This window comes from Galeopterus variegatus, unplaced genomic scaffold (assembly GCF_000696425.1).
Source record: "Galeopterus variegatus unplaced genomic scaffold, G_variegatus-3.0.2 Scaffold2524, whole genome shotgun sequence".
Classification (NCBI taxonomy): Eukaryota; Metazoa; Chordata; class Mammalia; order Dermoptera; family Cynocephalidae; genus Galeopterus; species Galeopterus variegatus.
The window spans coordinates 94,488-121,479 of NW_007728635.1; the positions used below are offsets into that span (position 1 = coordinate 94,488).

The 26,992-nt window shown below is 50.1% G+C and overlaps 1 protein-coding gene across 1 annotated transcript in view; it reads left to right on the top strand.

Annotated features, from left to right (window-relative positions):
- CIDEA (cell death-inducing DFFA-like effector a) overlaps positions 1–16,680 on the top strand; it is a 17,385-nt gene extending 705 nt beyond the window's left edge. Inside the window, exons 2-7 of the mRNA XM_008582138.1 lie at positions 2,815–2,903; positions 4,524–4,683; positions 7,326–7,470; positions 8,300–8,446; positions 14,817–14,998; positions 16,154–16,680. Coding sequence (XP_008580360.1) covers positions 2,815–2,903; positions 4,524–4,683; positions 7,326–7,470; positions 8,300–8,446; positions 14,817–14,998; positions 16,154–16,358 — 928 coding nt within the window. The 3' untranslated portion in view covers positions 16,359–16,680. The remainder of the gene's footprint in view (positions 1–2,814; positions 2,904–4,523; positions 4,684–7,325; positions 7,471–8,299; positions 8,447–14,816; positions 14,999–16,153) is intronic.
- Positions 16,681–26,992: the final 10,312 nt, after the last annotated feature.

The window sequence follows — 26,992 nt, forward strand, 5'->3', positions numbered from 1 at the left end:
AAGTGTTAGGTGTGGCCCTCCCGAGGTGCGCGGGCGTCCGCGGAACAGGTGACAGTGGTGAGGGCGGGAGTGGCCGCATCTCTTGCCGCTGCTGGAGCCGCCGGGACAGACGAGGGCCCAGTCCAGGGAACTCTGGGCAACGCCTCCACGGTGCGCGGGAACGGGGCTCCTCCGGGTCCTGGGGATCGCGACGCGAGCCGGGCGAGGGCGGCGGGGGACCGGGTCGCCGAGGGGAGGCTGGGCTGAGCCAGGGACGCGCCTCGGACCCTGACCCCTGCCTCTGAGCCCACCCAGGAGTGTAAGGTGATGTTGGGGGGAAGCGGCCCCTGCATCCCCGCCTCCGAGGGCGGCGACGCTGCCCAGGGCCGGCGGACGCGACGCAGCCTTCGCTCCGCTCTGGTGGCCTCACCACCGGCTCGTGCTGGAAGGCGCGGCATCGCTGTTTCCTGCTTGGGTTTGTCGTCAACCTGGCAGACCCGAAGCAATTCTTGTTAGGTAAAATCCTAAAGATATTGCGTGGCAGTAACTGAAGGTGTAGATTAAGGGACAGACCGTGTTTCTCTGAGGACCATCAGAGCACCTCAGGAAGGGTGGAGACGCCCTTGGGATGCAGGTTTTCAGCGGCATCTGGCCTGAGCTTCTGACCCGGGCTCCTAAAGGCGAGCTGTGAGTAAATACGCAAGGTGACAAAAACAGCTGCCAAAATGTAAAGGTGATTTTTCTCGATGGCACTGGCTTTCTCTTTAAAAACAAACAAAAACAAAAAACCGGAGGCGGCAGGAGGGATGTAGGAAACGGATTTGCTCCCTGTGTCGGTGGACACTCCTGAGCGTAGAGGAGAGGTGCCTGGCTCTTTGGTGCTCTTCTCCCCCTTCCAGCGCCACCCACCCCGCAATCCACTCCCAGACTTTCTTCCAGTGATCAACACACCCATTCTGCAGGTTCCTCCTGAGCACTGAGGAACGCGTGGGGCCTTCAGAGTGGCACCCACCGGTCCCGAGTCTGCCGCTTAGCAGTGGAAGAAGCAGTGACTGCAGAGTCAGGGCTGGGCCTGTCCCGGCATCTACCATTACAACAGTTTCCCAGACCATGATGTGTCTGTGTGAGGACTCCACAGGGTTCATTGAGAGGTGGAAGTCACTTGCATATGAGCTGTTGGCAAACCAAACTGAAATGGAGTGTCTGATCTCCTAAGACACTTCCCTCCAGCTTGGCAAGGTCTAGGAGTGAGTGACTACTTGGTAGGGACAAACTGTTGTCGCAGTTCTTTGAAAATCTGCCTGCTTTCAGACTGGGCTGCTGCAATTCTTTGGACTCCACCTGTTTCCAAACAGAACTGGAAGAAAACAACCTGTAATACTTGTTGAAAGGAAAACACTTTTTCTCCCCACCCTTTAAAACCCTGTCCAGACTAAAGAGCCAAATACAGGGTACTGACCCGTTTGTTAATTGTGTATTGCTGGACTTCTGCCTCCTCTCGGTGTTCCTTAATTTAAACTACCAGGTATAGGATGGCGTAACTCTGTCTTTTATTAGTAAATAACTGCATTTCGCCAAGGAAGTAATTTAATCAATACACACATTTTTTTCTTTCTTAAATCAGATACTTGGAAGCAATTATAAAATCTTAAACCAGTCACTAGTTTGTTAATCAGCTGTAATCACTGGAGGCCTTAGTCATGATGAGAGCAGCCTGAGGTCTCTTTGCAAAGGTCTGGACAGCAAGGATGTCCACACAGGTGTTGATTGTCATGGACAAAGTCTGCTTTGTTCTTGTGTCCTGTCAGTGATAACATTCATGCCAAACCCTGAAGTTGGTATAAAGCTGAAACATATTACACTTTGTGCAGCCTAGCTGCTTTTGTAGCTATTTAGAACATTTTTCCTTTCTTTGAAAAAAGAACTTGAATTTTTGTACAGCCGTGATTTCAGGACAGTTGTCCCTCAGTATCTAAGGGGATTGGTTTCAGGACGCCCACAGATACCAAAACTCGTGGACACTCAAGTCCTTCATATAAAATTGCACAGTATTTGTGTATAACCTCTGCATATCCTCCCGTACACTTTACTTTTATTTGTTTACTTATTTATGGCAGCTGGCCAGCACAGGGATCCAACCTGGACCTTGGTGTTATCAGCATCACACTCTGACCAGCTGAGCTAACCGGCCAGCCCCTCCCGTATACTTTAAATCATCTCTAGATTGCTTATAACACCTAATGCAATGTAAATGCTGTGTAAATAGTTCTATACTATATAGTTTTTTATTTGTGTTTTTTTATTGTTGTATGTTTTTTGGTGTGGTTTTTTTTTAAATATTTTTGATCCATGGTTAGTTGAATACTCAGATGGGGAATGTGAGGATACAGAGGACCAACTGTACAAATTTTGTCACCGTCTTCTTAGTGACATTAGTAAGGAATTAAGTTTTCTATAAGTAAATCTCCCAGCTTTCTGCTTCTTGAATCTAAACTGTTATTTTAATAATGTTTTAAAGTGTTCGGAGACTTCATGGCCATGCATTGAATACGCTTATTACACTGAGCATTTTGATAGGTTGGTAAGAACTCCGCCGTGAGCCAGAGGGGGCTTGTCAGAATGTCACATACGGCCGGGCCCTTTCCCTGCTGGCGGGTGGGACCCCACCACTCTCTGACACTGTCCACGCAGGCCTGCCCGGTGCTTCCCAAGACCCACCCTGTTTGCATGTGTCTCAGCCCTTCCCCTCCAGCAGTCCTCGTTACTCATGGCTCTGGTGGTGGCGCTTGGTCCACATATGTCCTGCTCCTGTCAGCCCTGTATCCTCTCCTGCAGGTTCCTGCTGCTCTACCCGACTATGAAGTGGGTGTCCCTCGGCCACCACTATGCTTTGGATATTCCCAGGCAGTATCTTACGCGGCCTTGTACTGCCGCCTCATCACCATAACATCAGAATATTTCCCTGCAGTTGAGACCTTACTGCTGCGCCTCCCTTTCCCCCAGCACTGGAGAGTAAACCTCAGTTCCTAGGGTGGCAGATAAAGAAAGTTTCTTTTGGCCTGTGGGGTTAGGTTAATTTTACTGGAGAAAAGTAAAGTTCGTGTCCCCTGTCAGTCCTGGCTTGTCGCTCTATTTCACACGCTTTCACAAGTTGGTGACTCCCTGCTTCCCTCAGGGAAAATAAAGACGTCCCTGTGTTCCCTCGCTTCCGGGAGATATGACTCTGCACGATGCTATGAGTATTCTGTGAAGTCAGACTTCTGCTGTCATCGTGATTTCCCTGAAACAAGCAATTTCCTTCACCTGTTTCCTGGCTTTTTTCCTTGTAGCGAGCTTTTTCCCTCCTTGTTCCAGTTATTGTCTGGACCCACTTTCCCAGGAATTAGGGAGCAGCTGTTCTCAAGTGGGGTGTATCTCAAAGCAGAACCCTAAGGCTTCGCAGCGGTCCTGTTTTAACTTTGGTATATTAGAATACTGAGGGGGGAATTAGCAAATCATTTCAGGCACTGTGTTAATATCCAGTGACAGGTTCTGTTTATTCAGTGGGCCGATAGTGAGTTGGATTAATGCGTGGCCTTTCATTTAGGTTAGCTCTTTAGCCTGGTTGTTCATTTAGCTGGAACAGAGTAAGTACTCACCTAGTATCTGCTAAACAGGCTTAGTATGCATAAAAGTTCATTTAACCCCCTATGTCTTCCATGTAAGGTAGCCTTGATTTTATATCATCCGGCATATCAAACCATTCCTCCTGCTCCTTGATTAGAATGGTGGGATTTAATTTTCATGTCTTCAGTGATTTTTTATGTGTGCTCCATGAGTCTTCTCTCCAGCAATGACCCAGTTCTTGGTTAGGAAATGTCGTGGGTAAGAAGAGCAATAGATCACTGTCCTTTTCATCATCGGTGGCTGTCTCTCTTGAGGGCAGGTGAAGCCGGGGAGGACCAGAAATGATTGCCAGCACGTACCTTGTCAGACATGAAGAGACAGCAGGAGCTCTGAGTTGATCAAGAGAGCTGGGTCACTGGGGCATCGGCGCTTACGGAGGCGTGCAATCTTCGTCCAACAGGTAGACCCAGGGGTGCAGCTAACTAGGCCGAAGCTGTGCCCTTGGCCAGTGGGGCTGGGCCTAACTAACACCCAGACACAAGGATTTTGCCCTCCCCTCTCTCTGATTTTGTCCTAGCTTGTCTTTTACTCAGTATATAGTTGGCAAGCCAACAGTGGGGAAGTAGAAGATGCGCAGATAGACCCTGGCCTCGGTGGGCATGGGTTCTAGAAGCCGGTGGACAATGGCCATGACTTCCTGCTTTGGGGGAGAAGAGAGGCTCCTGCCGGTGAGGGTTCAGAAGCTCCCTCCTATGGGAAGGATTTCATCTGGTCAGGCAGGCACCCTGGTGTGAGAATCGGAGCTGGATTCAGACCCCTATTAGCACTTGCAAACTCTGACCTTATTCGTGTCCCAAGTTCCCTGGGCCTCAGTTTTACTCATCTCCAAGTCTTCTCTTGTAGAGTTATTAGGGCCTTTCTTCCTCTCCTTCTTCTAGGGTCTTCGCCAGCTAGTTTAGGTCTCAGACACTGCGATGGGGTGGAGGACGAAGCCAGGCTTCTGAATGTGAAGCGTAAGCTGGCCAGTCCTCATTGCCCTCTGCACCAGGTCACCAGGGACGAGGACGTGCGTGGTCTTTCCCTAGGGATGGCTCAGCAGTACGTGAACACCCTGTCTGTCGCGTTGCATAACCGAAGAACCTGGTGTAACTCCTCTGTCAAGGCAAAAGTTCAGAAGCTCCACGCCAGTCCCTGCTGCTTCAGCACACTGCATGCGGCTCAGGGCTCTGATTTCCTTGTGGGTCTCTGCTAAAGGCTCCCAGGTCATTCTGAGGGTGGCCCAGGGCAGGAACCCCGACCTACCATACTCCCCTTGGCATCATCTCACTGGAAACAAATCGTGAGGTGACTTTGTCTACCTAAAAAGGGAAAGGACTTGAGGGTGTGATCTCAATGCACTGCTCTCCCTTCAGCCAGAGGGCAGCTGCTCCTCACGGTGCTGTGCATGGACGCTTACCACTTGAGACTGGAAGTTCAGAGAAGGGATAACAAACCAACCTACTCCCCCATCAAAAAATTTTTTTAAAATCTGAGCTTTGGACAGACCTGGGATCGTGTCCCATCTCAAGGATGGCCTTGAGAAGCCACTCTGAGCTTCAGTTTTCTCATCTGTGAAATGGGGCAATACGTTCCTCATGAGGGCATGACGATTAATGTATTTGACGAGCTAGCACATTGCTGGCCATTGCAAGTGTTCTGTGTAAGCGGCTGCCAAGCACTGGTGTGATGCTGGCCTGATAGACTACAGGCCAAATTCTTGCTAATAGTCTAGGTCTGACACCAGAGTGCCAATTTGTTGGCGAAGCAAAGGGATAAGGGACAAGCAGACACTGTAATGGAGAACCCTCCAAAACTGGCTGATCAAACTGCAGCGTGGACTTAACCTGACAATTTTGGAGAGCCAGTTTGTTACTACACTGTCAGTTTTTCATAGCAGACTACTCGATCAATCATCAAATTTTCATGTGAGTCCATATGTAGAGCTTCAAGTTAGAAAACATACTATCTAAAACTTGGGGGCCTAGCACTAAGCGAGGCATTATAGGAAATATAGCAAAAAAGCCTTCATCCACAGAGAAATTTTAATCTAGTTAGGAAATAAAGCACAGATAAATGAGTGTGTGCACACATGCGCTTGTATGTATGAATAAATGAAGTGCTGCATCGTAGGTGACAGGCACTGGCAGTCAGTACAGGTATTCCCTAGGATTTTAGCCTTCGAGAGTTAATCTAGACAAACTGTTACAAGCGTCAGAAAGCAGTGAGATGCTCACTCTGTGTCTTATACAAGGTCATTCTAAAAATAAAGCCCTTTGTTTGATTCTCTTGAATGTACTTATGCAAGTATTTATCCAAATAATCAACCACTATTTGAGCCCCTGAAGTAGGTGGGTGCTATGCTGGGTGTGGGGACACTGCTGTGTACAGGTGCTGGTCCCCAGGGGGCAGTGCAGATTAAACGAGGTTATGGGGAAAGTGCTCATCACAGTACCTGGCACTAAGTGTGACCTGGAACATTGCTAATTTCTGTTTTCATTATTTGGAATAATTTCTTTATGGGTCTATTCCTAAATGTGAAAAAACCCACAGTCCTGCATGAAAACCCTCGTCGCGTTGCTCACTGGCCTCCAGGGAGGCTGGGCCACTTTCTAGGGACAGCGACAAGGCGCATTTGTTTTCCTTGTGGAATTACTTTTAAAGAACTCCTTGCTTTTGGTTTAAAGGCATGCAGCAGTGTGTCAGAGGTCGTCTCGCATTTCTTTAATTGCTGTCAAAGCTCCGTCTGTTGACTGACGTGCACTTGTCTTCTGTTCTGTTTCCCAGCACTGCAGCGCCTCCACGGCAGGTGCCTGGGGCTGACTTCCAGCTCTGGCCCCTCTAAGCTGTGGGCCGCGCTCTGGACTGAGATCCCGCATCTATGAATTGAGAAAACTAGGGCTGTATCACAGGGTTTCCTTAGAACTCAGTTAACATTTATAAAGCAGAACCTGTTTGCCAAGTACCGACCGAAGCAGTGAGCAGCTCATCGGCTGTTTCCCGTTCGCCTTCCATTTCACTGCATTTTCACGGTCATAGGCAACTACACTTTAGTAATCAAGGGCTGGGGATTTTTTTTTTCCTCATAAAATTGTCTTGTTTTGGTTTTGCTGCTGTTGTTTTCTTTTTCTACGTGACTGCTTGTTTATAGTTAATCTTTGAATGAATTCTTCAGTAGGTGTGGACCCAAAGCCCTTTTCCGTCTTGCTATTTGGGCACGGTTATGAGAGTGGCTCTGCTGTTCTGGATCTGTCTCAGCTGCTGCAGTGACCAGCTAATTTCTGGTTTAGTCTTATTGTATAAATATGTAACTGTTCTTTTGCATGTACCTAATTCTCTAACTGTGCTTAACTACTTCATGGCTGCTAGAAATTATTTTCTTGGCTATTTTAGCTCTAAAACCCACACATATTTGCAGAATGTAAGTCATATTTCTTTTTTTGAGCTGATGTCCCTACTCCTTCTGAAACAGTTTTGGCAAGGACTTTGAGTGTTCTGATAAAATAGGAATAAGGATGGTTGTGTTTTTTTAATTTGATGTGTTACTTGTTTATTCCTTGGAGATTATATATATATACACATACACAAAATTTTCAGTAATATATTAAAATTGTATTGTTTCTATGTGCTGCAAACCTCTCTTTGAAGACTGTTTTTAGAAAGTAGTGTAGAAGACGTTCTTTCTCTCTCACCTCTTCTTGCAGGCCCCTGACATTCATGGGATCACAGACCAAGAGGGTCCTGCTCACCCCGCTCATGCGTCCTGCCCGCCCCTTCCGGGTCTCCACCCACGACAGGAGCAGCCGCCGCGGGGTGATGGCCAGCAGCCTGCAGGAACTGCTTAGCAAGGTACTGCGGACCTGGCTGCTCTCCCGCCACCCCTCCAGGTCCCTGAATTCATGCAGGACCGTGGTCTCGAGTCCTAAGCCAGGGCAAAGACAGAAAGGCCAAGAAAAACCATGTGTTAGACTCATCTGACCCCCTCTTGGCTTCATAGAGTCTGAGGGGAGACATTTCTAAGGAGGTAAAGAGTGGCTATAAGTAATCAAAGGAAGTAGTATTATATCTCTGTACCATAAAGGATTTAGAAGGATTTAGGTATGGAGACACAAACCTTAAAAGTAGTCATCAATTGATAATGTAGCTTTGTCTCTTTGACAAGGAAGAGTACAGAGAAGCAGCAGACTTTGGAAGTCTGTTTTTTGTTATAAAGGCCAAGACAGAACAGGCCTTAATCTAAAACAGTGTCCTACACCACCAAATAAGGAAGAATCCTAGCCTCTCAGAGAAGCATAGCCCAGACAGACTCCCATCCAAACTGAGCATCCTGCACGCAGTCTCTGCAGCAGGATGCCACACGAGGCTGAGGCTCTTCAAATGTCATACGTGCAGGATTATTATTTTTGTTCATTTGAGTAAGTAGGTCATCTTAGAACTTATCAATGTTATCAATATAATCACTTGTCTCATGTCTCTTAAGAAGATAGATCCATTAAAAATCCCAAGTTCTCTTTTTCCAAGCAAAGACTCAGTCATAGATAACAATTAAGGTACACCTTTACCATTAAAAGTTTAGCAAAATCAGCCAGCACTTCTGAGAACTATAATTTTATATCACTGGATGGTCAGGTGGAAGCATTGCTTTTCATTGTGTTTCTCTGATGCATTGCACACCTAGACCCTGGACGCCCTCGTTATCACCGCTGGGCTGGTCACTCTGGTGCTGGAGGAAGATGGCACCGTGGTGGACACAGAAGAGTTCTTTCAGACCTTAGGAGACAACACACATTTCATGATCTTGGAAGAAGGACAGAAGTGGACACCGGTAAGCAAACCATGGTTATCCAAATGGCTGCTGGTAGATGGTTACCTACAAAAGTGCACCCCTGCTTGGGTGTCGCCTCACCCTCTTGCTACATCTGTACTTTGTACTCACCTAATGACTGGATCTCCTGTGCTCAAGGGGATTCTTTTAAGTGTTTCCAGGCAAGTTAGTATCTTTATGAACTTATTATTAAAGCAAATAATTCTGAGGAACAGGCTTTGGCCAGCAAGTAGCTACAGATGCTATAAAATGCACAGAATCGACCTGGTGACTGTTCGTTGTCTCTGTCCTTAGGATGCCAGACAGGCTAATGCAGCCAATGAAGTGAGGTAGGAGTGTGTGTGGGCATGCGTGCGTGAGTATGTGTGTGAATATAGAGATTTAGAAAAGTGAGGAGAAACAATAAGGCTTCTGTTTCTGGGGAAACTGTAGCTTATATATCTTGAAAAACCCTCCCACTATAAAAGACCTAAAAATATAAAGCGAAGTCTTAAAATATCTTTTTATATCCCTAACTGACCTTCAAGAAGGAGAAATGCTCAGAGGCCAAAATCTTTCTGGGAGTCAGACCTCAGAGAGGAAAGCAAACACTGAACCGGCATTTCACCTGTAGGCCTCTCACCTGTGGGCATCTTACCTGTGTGCATCCACTGTGGGCATCTCACCTGTGGGCAGCCACTGATCTCAGTGGCCAAGGGCTTTGATTTTGACAGATGCTGGGAGGACAGGAGACAGTCTCATGCTGACACAACATGGGGAGTCAGATGGGAGATGTCCACAGAAAGCAGGGAATCATAAAGGTCTATCCTTAGAATTTGTAGCCACAAGCTGCCTTCATGAGGGTTTAGTGACTGCTGGGTCCCAAACTCCCCAGCTGAGAGTTTACAGAGATCCAGGAGGAAGTGTCAGTGGAAGGAGTTTACTCACTGGGTTCTCTTTACCCAACGAGTCCCTCCTCCAGCCCCAGTGCTCCAAGTTACTAGCAGGAGCAAATGCAGATCAGCGTGGAATGAACACTGACCAAGGCCTCAGCGAGCTTCCTTGCCTAAAGTTCTTACAAATGTGGGTTCACAACTGAAACACAGAACTCAAGGTGAGAGTAAGGACTCAAGGCAAGAGTAAGCAGAAATAATAAAGGTAGGCCTGCAAAGACCTCAGAGGCTGGAATCATCAGATGCAGAGTATAAAATAAGCATATCTGAGATGCTCAAAGAAACATAAAAGATAATCAAAAGTAAGAAAGAACAGGAGGTAACCAAAACGGACTAGGCAGACTTGAAACAATCAAACAGATTTTCTGGAAATGAAAAATATGACAATTAAAATACAGTAAATGGACACTCAGGTTAGACAGGACTGAAGATAATAAAAGACCTAGAAGATATGTCTGAAAAAGGTTTCCGTGACATAACACTAGACACCAGAGGGGGAAACACAAAGTCACAGACGTGACTAAGATCTAACACATCTCTCTGGCACCCTCAAGGCAGGGAAGGAGTTTTTTAAAACAAGACAAAAGCATAGCCATCTTTTTTTTTTTTCCCTTTTTGTCTTTTTTTTCGTGACCGGCAACGGATCGCAACCCTCAGTGTCGCGCCCGTACCGGACCGCGACCAGCAATGGGATTGCAACCCTCGGTGTTGCACCTGCACCTCGCTCAGCCAGTGAGCGGGAACCGGTCTGTATGTGGGATCCGAACCCTCGGCGGGAGCGCCGCCACGCTCCCAAGCGGCGCACTGTAGCAGTACGCCACCGGGCCGGCCCAAGCATAGCCATCTTAAAAAAAAACAACAATATACATCAACTCATGTACAAATGTTGTTCATCAAAAGACACTACAAGGAAGTAAAACAGTAAACCACAAAGTGGAGAGAAGGTGTCTTCAACATCACCTGACAAAGGATTCATATTCAGCAATGTAAAGAACTCACGGTAGTCAGTTATGGAAACAACAATCCGATTAGACAGTGGCTGAAAGGCAGGAACAGGCATCTCCAGAATGACCACAAAACATAGGAAAAGATACTCAGCCTCACTGGAGATTAGGAAGATTGATCACAGTAAGTTACCATTTTACATCACTACAGTTGGTATTGTTAGACTTTTAATTTTTTCCATTTTTAAGATAGGGAGTAACAAACTCTCTTATACTCCCTCCCACAGCTATTTAAAACACCAATTTGCCTTCATCTCATAGAGTCAAAGTGCAGCCTACAACCCAGCAAGAGACCCTGGCACCTACCTATCAGGAGATGTGTATCAGAGTGCCCATGTCCACATGTGGGTGATAGTAAACACTGGAAGCAAACCACATATCCAGCGCAGGAGAGTGGAATGCACATGCACCCAGAGCCAGCAGCGTGCTCCTGTGTAAATACACACTAGCAACACGACATGGTGTAGTCCTTGACGGGATGCTCTTGAGCTGTGAAGACAAGTGAAGCTGGAGGACAGGCACAGGCATCCACGTGGCTGAATGTCACTACTGCACTCAGTGAGAACATTGCAGGACATGACATTAAACACATGGTCCTCAAATCTCAGGACTACTTTACACTCTTAAAAATTAATGAAGACCCCAAATAGCTTTTGTTTACGTGGGTTATATCAATAAAATCTATAGATATCTATCAATCAGAGGCTCTCAACTGGGGAGACTTTGCCCCTTGGGGGACATTTTGTAATGTCTGAAGACATTTTAGGTTGTTACAACTCGGGCAGGGGACTGGCATCTAGAGGGTAGAGACTGGAGATGCTGCTAAATATTTTACAATGCACAGGACTGCCCTTACAAGAAAGAATTATCCAGCCCCAAATGTCAGTAGTGCCAAGGTTGAGAAACTACAAGCTATAGATATAGATATTTCTGATATTAGAAATTAAAGGTGAGAAATTTAAAAATGTGTATTAATGCATTAAAAATAATAACCCAATACACGTTCACTTTAATAACACATTTTTATGAAAAAAAAGGCTGTTTCCCAAAACAGAAAAATTGAGTGAGGGGTGACAATTTTAAAATTTTTGTAAATCGGGCCGGCCCGGTGGCGCACTGGATAAGTGCGCCACTTGGGAAGCGCGGTGGCGCTCCCGCCTGAGGGTTCGGATCCCACATACAGACCGGTTCCCGCTCACTGGCTGAGCGAGGCGTGGGGGCAACACCGAGGGTTGCAATCCCGTTGCCGGTCCTTGGTCCGGTACGGGGGCAACACTGAGGGTTGCGATCCGTTGCCAGACACGGAAAAAGACAAAAAAAAAAATTTTTTTGTAAATCTCTTCAATGCCTAGCTTAACCGAAGACAGCTGAATTCTCCTATCTGCTTCCGTTTTCAAGCTATTGCAATACATTGTTTTGATGGAAGTAAGAAGAAAATCTGGCCTGACACAGATGCATAGTTGGAAGAAAGGAGGATTTTAACAGTCTTTTCAGATAATTGAGGCTCTTTGCCACTGCCCCAGGACTCGGCAGGTGGTGGTTTCAGGAGGGTTAGTTGTGGAGCGGAATCTGAGGAGATGCCGCTGAAGTCTGCCCCTCTGTTGCATTGAACCCATCCACCTGCCTTTCACTTTGAAGGGATCTTTTCCCCAAGAATGACTTTGTAACACCAGGCATTGGTCATTTAGAAAAAACTGATCCACTGAGCATGAGGCTTCCCAAATGTGCAGTGAAAAACTCCACTACTGGTGAGAACAAATAAGGCCAATCTCGTATTACGGAAATGATGCTGACCTCTCAGTCCCTGCAGGGTCTGGGGATCCCCAGGTGTCTCCAGGCCACATGCCGAAAACTTCTGCATTAAGCCATTTATAGGTAATTCAAAACATACACAAAATTGGCAGTATGATGTTTGAGACACACACGTGCTAGAAACAGAACAGCAAGGGAGAGACGCACAACCTGGGTGGCTTCCTCTTGCGAGCAGGTCGGGGAGAGGCGCACGGGGATGTCTGTGGGTTGACAATGTTGTGTTTTTTGTTTTATGTCCTATTATTCCTTATTTTTACATGTATTATATGTATTCTCCTATATAGGTAAAATACAATTTTTTGACTGGAAAAAAACTACAGACCAATTATAAAAAGCATAAAATTTTAAATAAAGTATTTTTGGAGCGGGTGAGGGGATACTGTGTGTAGATTGGGAGATCATGGGGTGAATTAGATAACTCGTTTAAATGACAATCTTGGCCTGTACTGCTCTTTGTTGGAGGCAGGGGTGGTAGCCAGAATAATGGCCCCCAAAGATGTCCACATCCTAGTCCCCAAAACCTGTGACTGTGTTGCCTCATCTGGCAAAAGGGACCTGGCAGAGGTGATGAAGGGAAGGATCTTGAGATGGGGAGATTGTCCTGGATTATCCAGGTGAGGCCACTGTCACCCTATGGGTCTATATTGAGGGGAGGCAGGAAGGCTGGTGTGCAGGCCAGAAGCAGAGGAGAGGGTCGAGGGGAGGCAGGACCATGAGCCCAGGAAGGCAGGCACCTCTGGGACTGGGGGTCGGCCACGCAGCCTCCAGGAGGAACCGGCCCTGCCATTCTGACCTCCAGAACTGGGGGAGCACAAATTTGTCTTGTCTTAAGCCACAAAGATTCCCGTAAGGTGTTACAGCAGCAGCGGGAAACCACCTCAGATGGGAGAAGCATTTTGTGTGTGTTTGTTTCTGTAAATGAGACACTGGGCTAACGTGGAGCAGTTAGTTAATGTCACATGTTCAAGCCCCCAGAGAGGTGGGCGCAGGGAAGCTGAGCTGCAGCACAGACGTGACACGACGCGACTGATGCAGATAATAAACTGCGACAGACACAGTTGAGGAGGGTGGAAGAACTTCTCGTTTGAAATCTGAGTTTGGGTGGGGTTCTCCCTGACTCGCACTTTTCAACCATGTTCCTTTAGTGTGGATGTGGGCACCCCACAGCTGACCATAGACCCTGTCCCACTGTAGCTGCCCGTATCAGAGCGAGGCCAGTTTTGACTAGGACAAGGACTTCCAACCAAGGTGCAGCCAGCGGATATCTCCCTTCCTCAGTCCAGATCCCTCGAAAGCCTGTGAGGCCACAGGCAGGGTGCGAATCGCCTCGCTGTGAGCAGATTATGGAAATCCACGTGTCAGATGTCAGGTCAGGTGTGGATCACTTTGTGGTGCATGTTAATTTTGATTCAGGACCAAGACTGAAGGAAGCCTTTCAGGGAGAGTAAGATAAACTGTCAGAAGTCAGAGAGGAATGTGAGGCAGTGAGAGAGAGCTGCGGCAGGGTTATAGGCAAGACCCCTTTTGATGCCATAATCCTAATTCTTAAAACAGTGTTTCCAGCTGGCAGATTGCTAGTGTCCCCGAGAGGCAGCAGCACCTTCCACACGGTGGCCATCAGCTGTGACCACGGCCTCTCGGCGCTCACGGCGTGGAAGGAGCAGGTGAATTAAGGAGAGCACATGGCTACGGAAGGAAGGCTGTGCGTGCTTTAGGGGAATGCATGTTTTAGATCATTGTCATTAATGTAGTAGTAGCTTCAACTACTCCCAACCCCAAAGGTTCAGGAGAGATAACTCCATTAGTTACCGAACTTGAACCTGAAACTGCACGATCCATGTGTGGAGCAAACCACTTAGGACGAGCAGCTCCTGAGCCCAGCATCTGTGCCTTGGGACAGCTTTCTTCTCTTCTGAGTTTGTGAAGCTTCTTGGGGGGAAGGTTCTGGTACAGTGCTATTTATAAACCTGGGAACATTCTAGTAAAGAGTACTCCGACCTTCCTTCCAGCCTTCCAGGGTCTCCTGATATTCCAGGTGGATAAAGAATGGATACTGCAGACAGTAGCACTGGGTATTCCCAAGGAGGCAGCTTCCATCCCACAGCGACTGGAAAATAGGGGACGCCCTGGGAAGGTGCCCACTCCAGCCAAGTGATTCAGGCACCTTCTGCCCAGTAGCCACTTCTAAAATGGAAATAGTGCTGCCTGCTTCTCCATAACTGTGACTGTGTTATAGTCGTGAGGTGAGACAGTCCGTGTCACCGAGTAACCAGTGGTGGCTTCAGTACCGGTGTGAATGACCCTCCACAGTGTCTGTCAGTAGCACAACCATTCATGGAGCAGTGAGATACTCAAACCCAGGCTCCAAAGCCAAATCAGACTCATCCCAAGTCACTAAACGGAAAGGAGATTAGGGAAGGATATTTTATGTTTGTGGACATAGCAGCAGGATAAGCATATTGGTCTGCTAAAAACATTACTCAAATAATTAGCAGCTTAGTCACTAACAGATTTTAAGTGGACATTAAGGGGAATCTGAAACTAGCATAAAACCAGAGTTATGAAGTTTGGATGTCATAGTTAGGAACGCTTCTAAAGTCTGCTCTCCCTTCATGATCATAGGGTAGTAATTATGTCCCAGCTTGCCGGCAGCCGAAGAAATCAGGAATAGCAAGAGTCACCTTCGACTTGTACAAGCTGAATCCCAAGGACTTCATCGGCTGCCTCAACGTGCAGGCCACCATGTACGAGATGTACTCAGTGTCCTATGACATCCGGTGCACAGGACTCAAGGGCCTACTGAGGTGACACACTCAAGGATCAACCCAGGGGGGTCTGGAAACTGCACAGGGGCGTGGTGCAGGCTCCTCTGTACTCCCAGCGGACCTGTCCCTGCCGTCTTTAGGTGTCCCCTAACTCATGTTGTCTTAAAGTAGCTTAGCTCCTATGCCACAGGCCTATTTCAGAAAACAGAAAGCCTTAAGCCAAAACAGATTTTTCCCTCTCCAAAGACCACTAAATATGAAATGGAAATGAGTAATAAATATAAAGAAGAACCAATTTCTCAAGAGCTAGAGCTTCGCATTTTAAAACCTTAATTCTAAGTAATGACAGCTGAACTCGCAGCGATGGAGGCACAGGCCTGGTTTGTGGAGTGGCCTCTCAGCCCTCTGTGCCCTCTGCATCTGTCCTGTAGGACAGTTAACTTTAACTTACCTGGCAGTGTGGCACTGGCACGCTTCTTCATGCCTGCAGCAAATTCACCATCATTGGCTGCAGGGCTGTGGTGGGATGCCAGGGGCGGCGGGTTTGGCTGTCACTTCCCTATGGGACAACTCAGCCATGCTAAATGTCCTGCAATTTAAAAACTGGAATGAAATCCTGTAGCTGTGGATTAGGTAGAACAGAACCTCAATTACGGCTGTTTTCAGTCTAAAATAGTAGTGCCAGACTCAGCTTCAGGACCTGGTGGCCAGCACAGGGCAAGGTCTTCCTTCCCATGGCATAGGAACAAGTTGGAATATGCCAGCTGCCCACAAAAACTGGCTCATAGGCCCACGATTCCAGTTTTTGCTAAGACAGTCCTTCAGCCTGGTCCGACAGATCCAGGCGACAGGCTCAACATGCTGGAGCCACCGTGCAGCCGCGCACAGGGTTCAGGGTGTGCTCTTCAGGGGCAGCAGTCTGCCAGCGCAGGGCCTGCTAGTTACTGGCCATGCAGGCCGGGTTGGAGTGGCCCAGGGAGGCCATGCTGCCCGGGGTTGGTCCCAGGCTAGCGGTATTGGCTCACCTGGGGACCTCAGAGACCAGCTCCAGCCCAGCCCACTGCATCAGCACCCACATGTCCGCCAGCCCCTGGGACCTGTGTGCTCCTCAGGCTGCCCAGCCCTCAGCTGTGAGTCCTCCTCCATGCTTGCATCACCTCCTAGGCCTGACATGCTGCTCTCCCTCTGTCACAGGAGCCTGATGTGGTTCCTGTCCTACTCCGCCCAGGTGACCGGACAGTTTCTCCTCTACGTGGGCACATACATGCTCCGAGTTCTGGGTGACACGGAAGAGCAGCCTTCTCACCGGTCCCACTCCAAGGCCCGGGTCACCTGTGGGCAGGGACGCACTGCAGAGGGCTTGGCTGGCCTCCTGACCCGGACACTCCGGGCCAAGTGATGAGCGTGAAGATGCTTTTATGTTGTTGTCCCCATGCTCTTGGTAGGCTGTGGGTGCCTTCTGCTTAGGGGTGGTGGGAAGGGGCTGGTGGGGCATGACGTGGGGCTGCCGAGGGCCACAGGCAGGAACAGGACAGCCCGCAGGTCTGGGGGCAGAGTGTGTGTGCAGTGGACCCGTGTGGCTCCTCACCTGCCCCCATAAACTGACCACGAGAACTCCCTGTATTATGTGTGATGCTTCTCCTGCCTCCTCTCCCCAGAAGCAAACTCAGCTTCCACAGAGAGGCAAACCTAAGCCAGAAATATTCTGCTCAAAGATAAAACCGCTGTTAAGTCTTTATTAGTACTTCGCACCACAGAAATAATGAGTTGCCAAATGTTGTGCGTTTTTCTTTTTAAACATGGGTCTTTAAAGAGCCCAAAGGGGCTCAAAGCTTACGGACCCCAAATTTTGGAGGCCTTCAAGCAGCACTTCAGCCTTTTTCTTAAAAAAAAAAAAAAAAAAGACTGAAACCCAGACTTGATGCCTGGCTCTGGTGACCGCAGCTTCAGCTCCTGATGCTGCCAGTGTAGCCAGGCCGGCCCTGGCTGGGAGGGCAGCAGTGGCTTCAGCTGCGGGCACAGCTGGACACGGGCCCTCGGGGGACGGTGGCAAGAGTCTGCTTTCCCCCGAGGTGGCATCACCTTCAGGTGGACCCTCCTCGAGGGAAGGAAGCAAGGCTGCGCCCTTCGTGTCATGGGGACACCTGGGTGGCCCCCATCCCGTGCGCACGGCAGCCAGTGGCGCACTCTGCCAGGCTGGGCCACAGCCCCTCCTGCAAACAGGAGGATAACGACTGGGGGGAAACGAGCCCCAAAGAGAAATGGGGTGCCTTTCCTAGAATGAGGAGGAACATGCCAGGAGACACACCTATTTTTATTAAGATTCGTAATTTTCCTATTAAGAAACATCGCCTCCGAGGCTTTTTCCTTTCCTACCCGCCAGCCAGGCACAGGGCGTCCTAGAGCCCTAGAAGCAGCAGCCGCCGCCCTCGGCAGGTGCAGGACCGCGGCCGCCCTGGGCTCTGGCGGAGGCGGCGACCCAGCTCCCCTGTCACGCGGGGCTGTCACGCGGGAGGCGCGGGCACGGCCACCGTCATCGCGCCCCCTTCGGCCTCCGCTCTCACAGCACAGCCGCTGCTGCTGGAGGCGGTGACAGCCGCCCAGGCGCCGTCCCGAGGCCGCCGCGCGGGCTGGGCTTGCGTCACCTCCCGAGGCTCCGGCCGCCTGGGAAGCGCCTGCCTGGCTTCCAAAAAAGGCGTTTTGAGCCGCGGGCCGCTCTCCTGACTCAGCCGCGGCCGGGCCCGGCGGCCTGCGGGACGAGCTCGGCAGGGGGCGCTGCGGAGCCCCGGGGGCCGCGTGCACCGGGACGGCCCGGGACGCGCTCCGCCCGGTGCAGCCAGCGTGGGCTCTGCAGGGCTGCGGGCGCCCCGGTAACTAAACCGTCGGCTGGACCCACTCGGGTGACGTGCCTGCCTTCCAAGGGCTGAGTGTCCTTCTGTGTGTGTCTCGATGGGGACAACTCGAGAGCTCTGATTTATTCACTTCTGGAATCACAATTCAGATAAAAGGAAATGGTCTTATGGACTCAGGGTTCGTACCGCTGCCACTGCCGTGTGGGCCTTGGTGTGAAGGGCGCACAAACACAGGTAGCTCAACACACACACCTGCCATAAGGACACCCCACACACAAACACACACACACTTGTCATGGCGTGTCTCCACCGGGTGAGCAGGGGACAGAGCGCAGGGCTGGTATGAGCTGAGGACGTCAGAATGAAATATTCTAAAAGCCGTTGCCTCGTGGCCAAAGACAGACTCTGGTTAAAATCACCCTGCTGCGGACAGATTTGGCTGCCCCAAGTCTCTTTCCTCATTGGTAAATTTAGGATCCAACCTAGGTGGTCCAGGAATTCCATTCCCAGACAGATTTTCTTGGCACAGATTTTAAAAACGTAAACATTGCACGTTTTCTCAGCCAGCACTTTCCAGTCGACCACAATCTGCCCTTTCCTACCCACCCAGCCACAGGAAGGTGGCTGTTACCTGCTGGGCCCACAGGCCCAACTCAATGACATTGGGTAGCCTTTTCAGGACGAGATCCTCCAACTGGGACTCTCTTTCCACAAAGGACAGTTCTTCCTCCTCCTGTGGTGCAGTACCTACGCTTTTCTTCCTGTGCAGATAGAAAGGTGGGCAGGTCCACCCTCCGGAGCTGCTCCTTTCAGAGGGCACCCCAGCCTGGCCCAGTGCCAGGGCACAGGGGACACGGGACTGGCCGACTGGCTGCTTCCCTTCAGTGCACCTGACCAAAAGGAATGTGGGCCCTCGTGCTGTCAGCACAGGAGTGAGCCACAGATGGTGATCTCCTTCCCCCTCTAAGGGGGTCGTCCCCACACGGGGGGGGTCTCCTATCTCCTGTTCCGCTCCTCCGTTATAAGTAAGTCGCACATAAAGAAAAGTTGGGCAGCATCCCTCTCCTTTCTGCCACCTCCTTTGGGTGGGTGTCCTTTACTTCGACCAGCTTGTAGTTCCTTGCGACACTTACTTTCATTTCTTCAAAAGTGGCTCTACCTTTGGAACCAGCCTCAGATGAACGATTGTAAACACCTGGTTCACCTTAGGGACACTAACTTTTGCCACACCCTGAGGAGAGCACAGCCCAGGGACCCCCTCGCTGAAGCCCCCAGAGGCCAGGCCGACAAAGCTCAGGTGCCCTCCCAGAGGCCGCAACTCAGTTGCCCTCCAACTCCCCAGCAGGCAAGGAGTGCAGCTTCTCTCCTCAAGATTTTTTTGTATCATTGTAAATATACATAACATACCATTTAAAGGAGTGCAGCTTTTTTAATCTGGTTGTCAGTGCACTACTTTTTATCCCAAGAATCCTCTCCATTGAGTGCTCCTCCCACCCCACGCCCAGGGGTGCATGCCAGACGTTCTGGGGTCTCGTGTGCCGAGACAACAGGCACACAGACTCTGACCATCAGGCGCCATGCCCACACCCCCACCCACCCCCCACCACAGGCCTCCGCTGAGATGCCCACTGGCTGTGAGCTTTGGAGGCCAGTCTGTGAAGGTCACTGTGACACCCCCCCCCCCCCCCCCACAGCATCTCAGACCATCGCCGCTCAGAGCCTGGTCCTCCCTGGCCTGGCCCTGGGGGGCCCATTCTGCCACTCGGCTCCATGGTCAGGCCAGAGCACAAGGGCCCCTGTGATGTTGTGCTCTAAAATACATATTTTGTCTCTGCCCCAGTTCCTGACATAAAGCTCCTAAAACCATTGTAGACTGGGGCACTCTCAGAATCTTTTGTCTTAACATTTGGTCTTTGACCTGCTTTCTGACACAGAGCTTCTAGCCTGGTCCTCCCTGGCCTGGCCCTGGGGGGCCCATTCTGCCACTCGGCTCCATGGTCAGGCCAGAGCACAAGGGCCCCTGTGATGTTGTGCTCTAAAATACATATTTTGTCTCTGCCCCAGTTCCTGACATAAAGCTCCTAAAACCATTGTAGACTGGGGCACTCTCAGAATCTTTTGTCTTAACATTTGGTCTTTGACCTGCTTTCTGACACAGAGCTTCTAAGTCCCTTAGAGCTTCCTGGGTGATAGGAGCTTCTTTTGTTCTAATGAGATGACTCTTGGTGGCTCCTGGATAGCCTCCTGGAACCAACCATGTGATCAGAGGGTTGGAACTTTCAGTCCCACCTCCCAACCTCCAGGGAGGGGAGAGGAACTGAAGGTTAAGTTCATCACCAATGTCCAGAGATATAATTAGTCATGCCCACGTAATGAAGCTTCCATAGAAACCCAAAAGGACAGGGCTGGGAGAGCTTCCAGACTGCTGAACACAGGAGATGCCTGAGGTGGGGCAGCCGGAGACGGCCGTAAGCTACGTGCCCCTTCCCCATACCTCGCCCTGGGCATCTCTTCCACCTGGCTACTCACCTCTGTCCTTTGTAACCTTCTTTATTATAAGTGGGTAAACAAAAGCAAAGTGTTTCTCTAAGTTCTGTGAGCCACTCTATCAAAGTAACTGACCCCGAGGAGGGTGTCATGGGAACTCTGATTTATAGCTGGTTGGTCAAGGACACAAGTCACAACTTGTGCTTAGATTGATATCAGAAGTTGGGGGTAGTCTTGGGGACTGAGTCCTCAATCCATGGGATTGATGCTATCTCCGGGTAATAATTGAGTCATAGCTGAGTTCAGTTAGAGGACAACCAGCTGGTGTCTCCTGGAGAAGTGTTTGTGTCTGGGGAGAAATCCCCACACATTTTGGTGACCAGAGGTGAAGTATTCTGTATTGAGAGCAGAAGGAAGGAAGTCTGTTTTTCTGTAGCCCCCACCCACACAGCCATTGTGCTGTGCTGCTGCTTGTGATGGATAATTTTATGTATCAGTTTTTGGTCAAACACTGATACCAGGGAGCACTCAGCTCCTCCCGAGGCTTGCCAAATCTGTTACTGAACCCAAGTCCAGCTGCCTGTCCCAAATGAAAACAAACAACCCAAAGTCAAATGGTGAAAGTGGAAGTCACCTTTTGTTCAGGAATACCAGTGACCTGAGGGGAGGTGTCGGGCTAACCCATCTGTCCAGTAAGCCTAAAGGAGAGTGGCCAGACAAAAACCATCCCCAAGACTCAGATTTACTGAGAGGTTTTTAAAGAGGGGCTGAGGGAATGGAACGTGGGAAATGAAAAGCAGGAGAGAGGGGGATGTGAGACTTGGGGGCTCCATGCAAGGAGCCAGGTGCAAGGTCTGGCCCAAGTTCTGTCTGTTTTCTGTTCCCGTCCTTGGTGTTCTCTCAGGAGCCTGATTTGGGGTGGACTCAGCATAGCTTTATGAAGGTCTTCCTTTGTTCCTGAGGGTCTGGATAGTAGTGCCTTGTGACAAGTTTGCCTTCTCAGGCTGACTGGAAAACAACCTTTCATTTATGTAAATAATGTCATCTTGCCCCATAACGAAGGTTCAAAATACCAAATAACCATGGGAAAAGCGGGAACTCAGAGAAATGCATACCAGAAAAAATACTGTGTCTTTTGAATTTTCCTACAGCCCATGTGGTTTTAGGTCCCAACACGGCTTTGGTCCCGCTCACTCCAACACTAGTCTACATGTTGCTGTGACAGTATCTTTTAGATGAGATTCACACTTAAATCCGTAGACTCCAAGTAAAGCAGATTGCCCTGCATAATGGGGGTGGTCCCCACCGAGTCCCAGTTGAAGGTCCTGCGAGAAAAGGCTGACCTTCCCGGGAGAGGGAATCTGCCAGCAGACCGCCTCCGCCCTTGGGCTGCAGCTGCAACGCCAGCTCTTCCCCAGGTCCCCAGCTTGCTGGCCTGCCCTGCAGATTTCAGACTTGCCAGCCCCCACCACGACAGGAGCCAGTTCCTTAAATCAGTCTCTCTCTCCACAGCCTGCGGGTTCTGTTTCTCTAGAGAACCATGACTGACCCAGTCCATGCGGGGCATGGAGAACTCAGGTGCGCTCCAGACCCGCGCATCTCAGCCCCCAATCCCAGACCCCCGCCCTGCCCCTGGCTACAGGGCCCAGGATTGGAGTCTCCGGAAAGTGCCCCATCCTCTGGGTGAACTCAGCCCCCTCCTCCGGCCGCCCTCCAGCCCTCCTGAGACCCGCTTCAGCATCTCCAGGGCCAGGGAGGCCACTGGGAACAGGCTTCTCCAGGGAAGACTGTGCACATCAAACCCTTGCCCGCGCAGACACCGTAGCCTCACCTCCGTGCTGGGCCACCTGTGGGGACACGGTCCACGGGAGTACGGTGTGGGCAGACAGTTAAGGTGGGTGACTTTCAGGCCACACAGTGACACCTGCCTCACGGCACATAGTCAGACCTCACACACACAACATAAAAACCCGAAAGGACGTTGCTCCAACTTGTTTCTTTACCTAATTCACTAGGATTTACTTCAAATAGCATTTTGTTTTAGAAAAAAATCCTCTCTCTCCTCAAAGGATAAAGCATGCCCAGGTGAAGGCATTTGGCTCAGCAGAGTCACGGGTGTCATGGCTGTGCGCAGAGACCCCCGCCGCCCCCAGGACCCTCGGGCTCAGCACCACCCTTTGTTTGGACACTTAGGGATGGCGTCCCTTGCAAAGGGAGCTCATTCTACTAGTGCACAGTTTGGGGGTTTTAAAAGCCAAATATCTAGGTCCCTAAACTTCCACCCGCAGGTTGTCCTTCTGCCCTCTTGAGTCTCTGCTGGTGTGAAGGGAAACAGAACAAAGGGAGCCTATCCCTCCGGCTCTGGGGGTCTCCCGCCACAGTGGGCCACCCCAGAGGGCTCAGAGTGGGCAGGCTGGGTGCAGCTGTTGAAGGGACATAGAGAAGGGGTGGCTCTAATGGTCTCCAGGTGACCGGCTCTAGGATCTCTGTGACAGCCATTTCTAAAACCCTGGGGGGCAGAAGGGGACAAACCCACCAGGCTCCTCCTCCTTCCTGGTCCACACCTGCAGGTGGGCTATCCAGGGGACCTGCCAGGGCTTTGGAGTGCCACTGCCTAAGTCACCTTATGCAGATTTCCTCTGAATAATGCAGCAAAAGAAATGAATCTGGAATTACTTCAGATCTTCCCTCCATAAACTTTGTATTTACTACCAGATGTCACCTAAGTATTACAGAGAATTAACGAGTGTACCTGACAAGCTGGGAACTGGAATAAGGAGACTAGCTGGGCCTCTGCCTTATTTATTATCTCTGAGATTTAACTTTCTCATCTGTAAAATGGGCATAATAGATGTTAAAACGGGCTGAAAGTTATAATACAAACACAAAAAGCAATGTTTTACTAAATGACAGCAGATATATATATATGTAGTTCCTGATAGCTGTGAAAAATAACAAAAACACTAACAAAAATATCTAAAGCAGGTCACAAACATGAGAATGGTCATTTACAAAAGCAAATACTCATATTAATTCCTCAAGCTGAGGAGGAATAGTTGTCCCCTGCTGACCCTAGCATAGACACCTCTCTAAAGCTCCAGGCACTGGCCGAGGGCCTTGCAGGGTGCTGGGGGCGGGTGTTTCCTCACCCAGGATGTGGGGCTTTGCGTATTAACTAGCAGACACCACCTGAGCCTTTGCTGTGCATGTTCTGGCCTGTCCTAGAGTGCTCTCCTGATGGTCATGATGAGAGTGTCCCTAGCTAGCCGTTGCCCCATCAGCCAGGGTCCCAAAGTGAAATGTGGAGCAGGTGAGAGCCTCAACTGCAGCCCAGAGCCACGCCAGAGGAGCTGCAACACCAAGCTGAGCCCGCCAGCCAAGCCGAGCCCCTGGAGCAAGAGAATAAAGCACACAAAGTCCTTCCAAGCTACTATGTTTTGGGGCGGCCTGTTGAGCAAGATCATTCAGCAATAGCAAACAAGCCCCCAGACACCAGAGTTCACCCCTTGTTCTAGCTGTCCTGGCGCGAAGTCACTGCAGAGTTGTATGCAGTGGCGTGCGTCCCTTCTCCCTGCACAGCACCCTTCCCTTCCACCAAGACCCTTGTCTCAGAAACAACTGAACCGTTCCATGGTGTTGGGTAAAACTGCCACAAGCCCAGGCTGACCAAGCAGCACCCGTGCCTCTGCTGCCTGGAAGCCTATGAGGACAGACCAACATGCAGACCAGAAGCAAGCAGAAGGGCCGACCCTGTGGCGCACTCGGGAGAGTGCGGTGCTGGGAGCGCAGCGACGCTCCCACCGCGGGTTCGGATCCCATGTAGGACTGGCCGGTGCGCTCACTGGCTGAGCATGGTGTGGGTGACACCACGCCAAGGGTTGCGATCCCCTTACTGGTCACGAAAAAGACAAAAAAAAAAAAAAGCAAGCAGAAGCTTGGAGATGGGAAGGAGGGTGGCAGGGCGAGTCCCCTTCCCAGCTCCCCGAGGCTGCCAGTGACCGCTTCCTCCCTCCCACTTCTTGCATTCTCTGAGTCACCTGCGTCAGGAGGGTTCCATGCAGGGACAACTATCATTCTAGACAGTTCAAGCAGAAAGGGATTAAACACTGGGAAGCGGGTGTTCACAAAGTCACTGGAAGGGCTGAGTCAGGGGCCACCAATGGCCTCAACACGCACCACACGGCTGCTGCGGAGCATCCATGGCCCTGCTCATCGCCAGGAGGCAAGAGGCAGCATTCTGTCCCCAAAGCAGGCCCCAGGGCATTGGAGCAGCAAACAGCCATTCCCGTCCAGAACCCTAGCTTTAACTTCCCACCTGTCCTTCCAGTAGAAGGGCAATTTCAGGGGCCAAAAAGAGAGTTCTGACCTCTGTTGCTTCAGGCATGTTCAAAATAACTCCTCTGACTCCTTTAAATTTTAAAATATTATGATAACACCAAGGTCCAGGGTTCAATTCCTGTACGGGCCAGCTGCCAAAATAATAATAATAATAATATTATAATAATATTTATTAAATTACCAAATACTTCCACAGTTTGAAACTAATTGTATTTGATTTTCACAACAATACACTCAAGATCAACATTGTTACTGTTATTCTACACACGAGGAAGCCTAGGGGCCTAGAATCAGCACCTGGCTCAAGGTCCTCCAGGGACACACCAGCAGAGCTGAAACCAGACCCAGGACTCCAGACTCCTCAGTCACTTCCTCTGCACCCCAAGATCCAGTGCATGTTATTCTAACAGATCGAGAACACGGAGCTGGGGATGGAGCTTGGCATATACTAGGCATCGATAGATGCTTGGGAAATATACACCCTTCAGTTTTCACACTAAGGAGAAAGGAAAGTGTAAGAGAAATTGGTACTATTTGCAGAATATCTGACCCATTTATTTTCCTATTTCTTCCTGAAAAGGGCAATTGAGAACATTTACTATAAGTCTGACACAAACACACCCTTTTTTTCTTTTATTAGGAAACAGGCACATTGTTAAGATCTGTTTAAGAAAATGCTTCTGCATGAAGATGGGTGATGGATACATGGGATTTCATTATTCTAGTCTCTAATTTGTGTATGTGTAAAATTTTCTATAATGAAAAGTTGTTTTTGTTTTGTTTTTAAAATTTTTTTAATGTTGCCCTCTCCCAGGGAACTGTGACGAAGCAAGCCCCTCCTGACCACAACTCTGGTGACTATGCCACACTCAGGTGGCTGGGTGGCCAAAGTTTCTGGATAGGACTGCCCGCCAGGCTTAGCCATGCTGGGCCACAGGTGCCACAAGGTCTTTTCACAGACTGAAACCCACAGCTTTTCTCCAGCTGCATTTCCTCTGCAGAGCCTTCTTCTAGGCCTGTCCTGTGATGGCAGTGACTGGCCACAGGGTCTGCCCCACACACACCCTGAGCTCCCCCTGGCCCTGCTCCAGACCTCAGCACATCTACAGATGGAAGAGGAAGTGGGGCCACCCGAGGTCAGCGATGCAGAAGGCATTCTTCTTCCTCTGCATCCCCACGCCACATTGTCGGCGTCCCCTGAACAGCAGTTAAAGGCAGGGCTGGGCGTCCTCAGCTGTCCAGGCACCACCCACCTGCTCTGGCATTCCTCGGGCCTGCTGCTGCCTGCCAGCCTGGGCTAGATGGCAGATGGTCACATAAAAATAGTCGGGGAGCCCTTGAGGTGCCACTGCTCCAGCTGTTCTCTTGAGCAGAAGCCAGATGAGAGGCGGAGGAGGGTGTCTCTGGCAGGGCTGGGCTGCAGCCCCAACTGCTCAATGGGCAGATGGAGGCTCTTACCCAGCAAGGGGGCCTTGGAGGCAGGGCCAGGGAAAAAATCTCAACCAACAGAGAAAGCATGGGGACCTCAGCTCTCCCTGGCAGAATTCCCTCCCTGCAATGAGCATTGGACAAATGGTTTTTCCTGTTTCATCAGTTTCTAACCAATTCTATTGCAGCTGAAAGCGTCTGCTGCGCTGTGCCAGCGGGATACATGTGCCAGTGGCCAGCACGCTGGGGCCCTGTTCCTTGCTGAAGCAGCTCGGGTGCAAATGTGAGGCTCAGGACAGGTTGCTTGGCCTCCTCATCTGTAACATGGGCATGATTCCTGCCTTGGACAGGATGATTATGCAACGAGATGGCCCCTCAGCGCCAGACAGCTTCATCGCTCCGTTGATTCCACTTGTGGGCCATGCAGTGCGCCCTTGGGAGTTAGTCACAAATACAACATAGTAGGGAAGGGTTAAGGAATCGGGGGATGAGAGCTGTCAGGGTGAGTGGGGAAAGATGTTTTGTGAATCACTGGGCCAGCTGAAGGCCCAGGGAGTGGCTGCCGCAGAATTCCTCAGAACAGCTGAGACAGCTGGGGGGAGAGGGGGAGAGAGAGCTTGAACTGAGTTAAACTCTGCAAACAGCCATAGTTTAACTGTCGAGAAGAAATAACAAAAATCTCACATTACTTTAGTTTGGCACTTTGTAGTGTGCAAGGCATTTTACACAATGTGATCACAGTTGCTTTCCCAGGTAGAGAAAGTGCCCACCCCACCCCCCACACCACACCCAGAGCCTCAGAGAAGGGAAAGGCAGGGGTGGGCCTGCCGCCCCCCTTCCCACTGCCCCCACCCTGCAAAAGAACGCTCAGGACCGAGCCCAGGACTGGACACAAAACTCGGTTCCTAACTAGACCAGTGGGGGACTG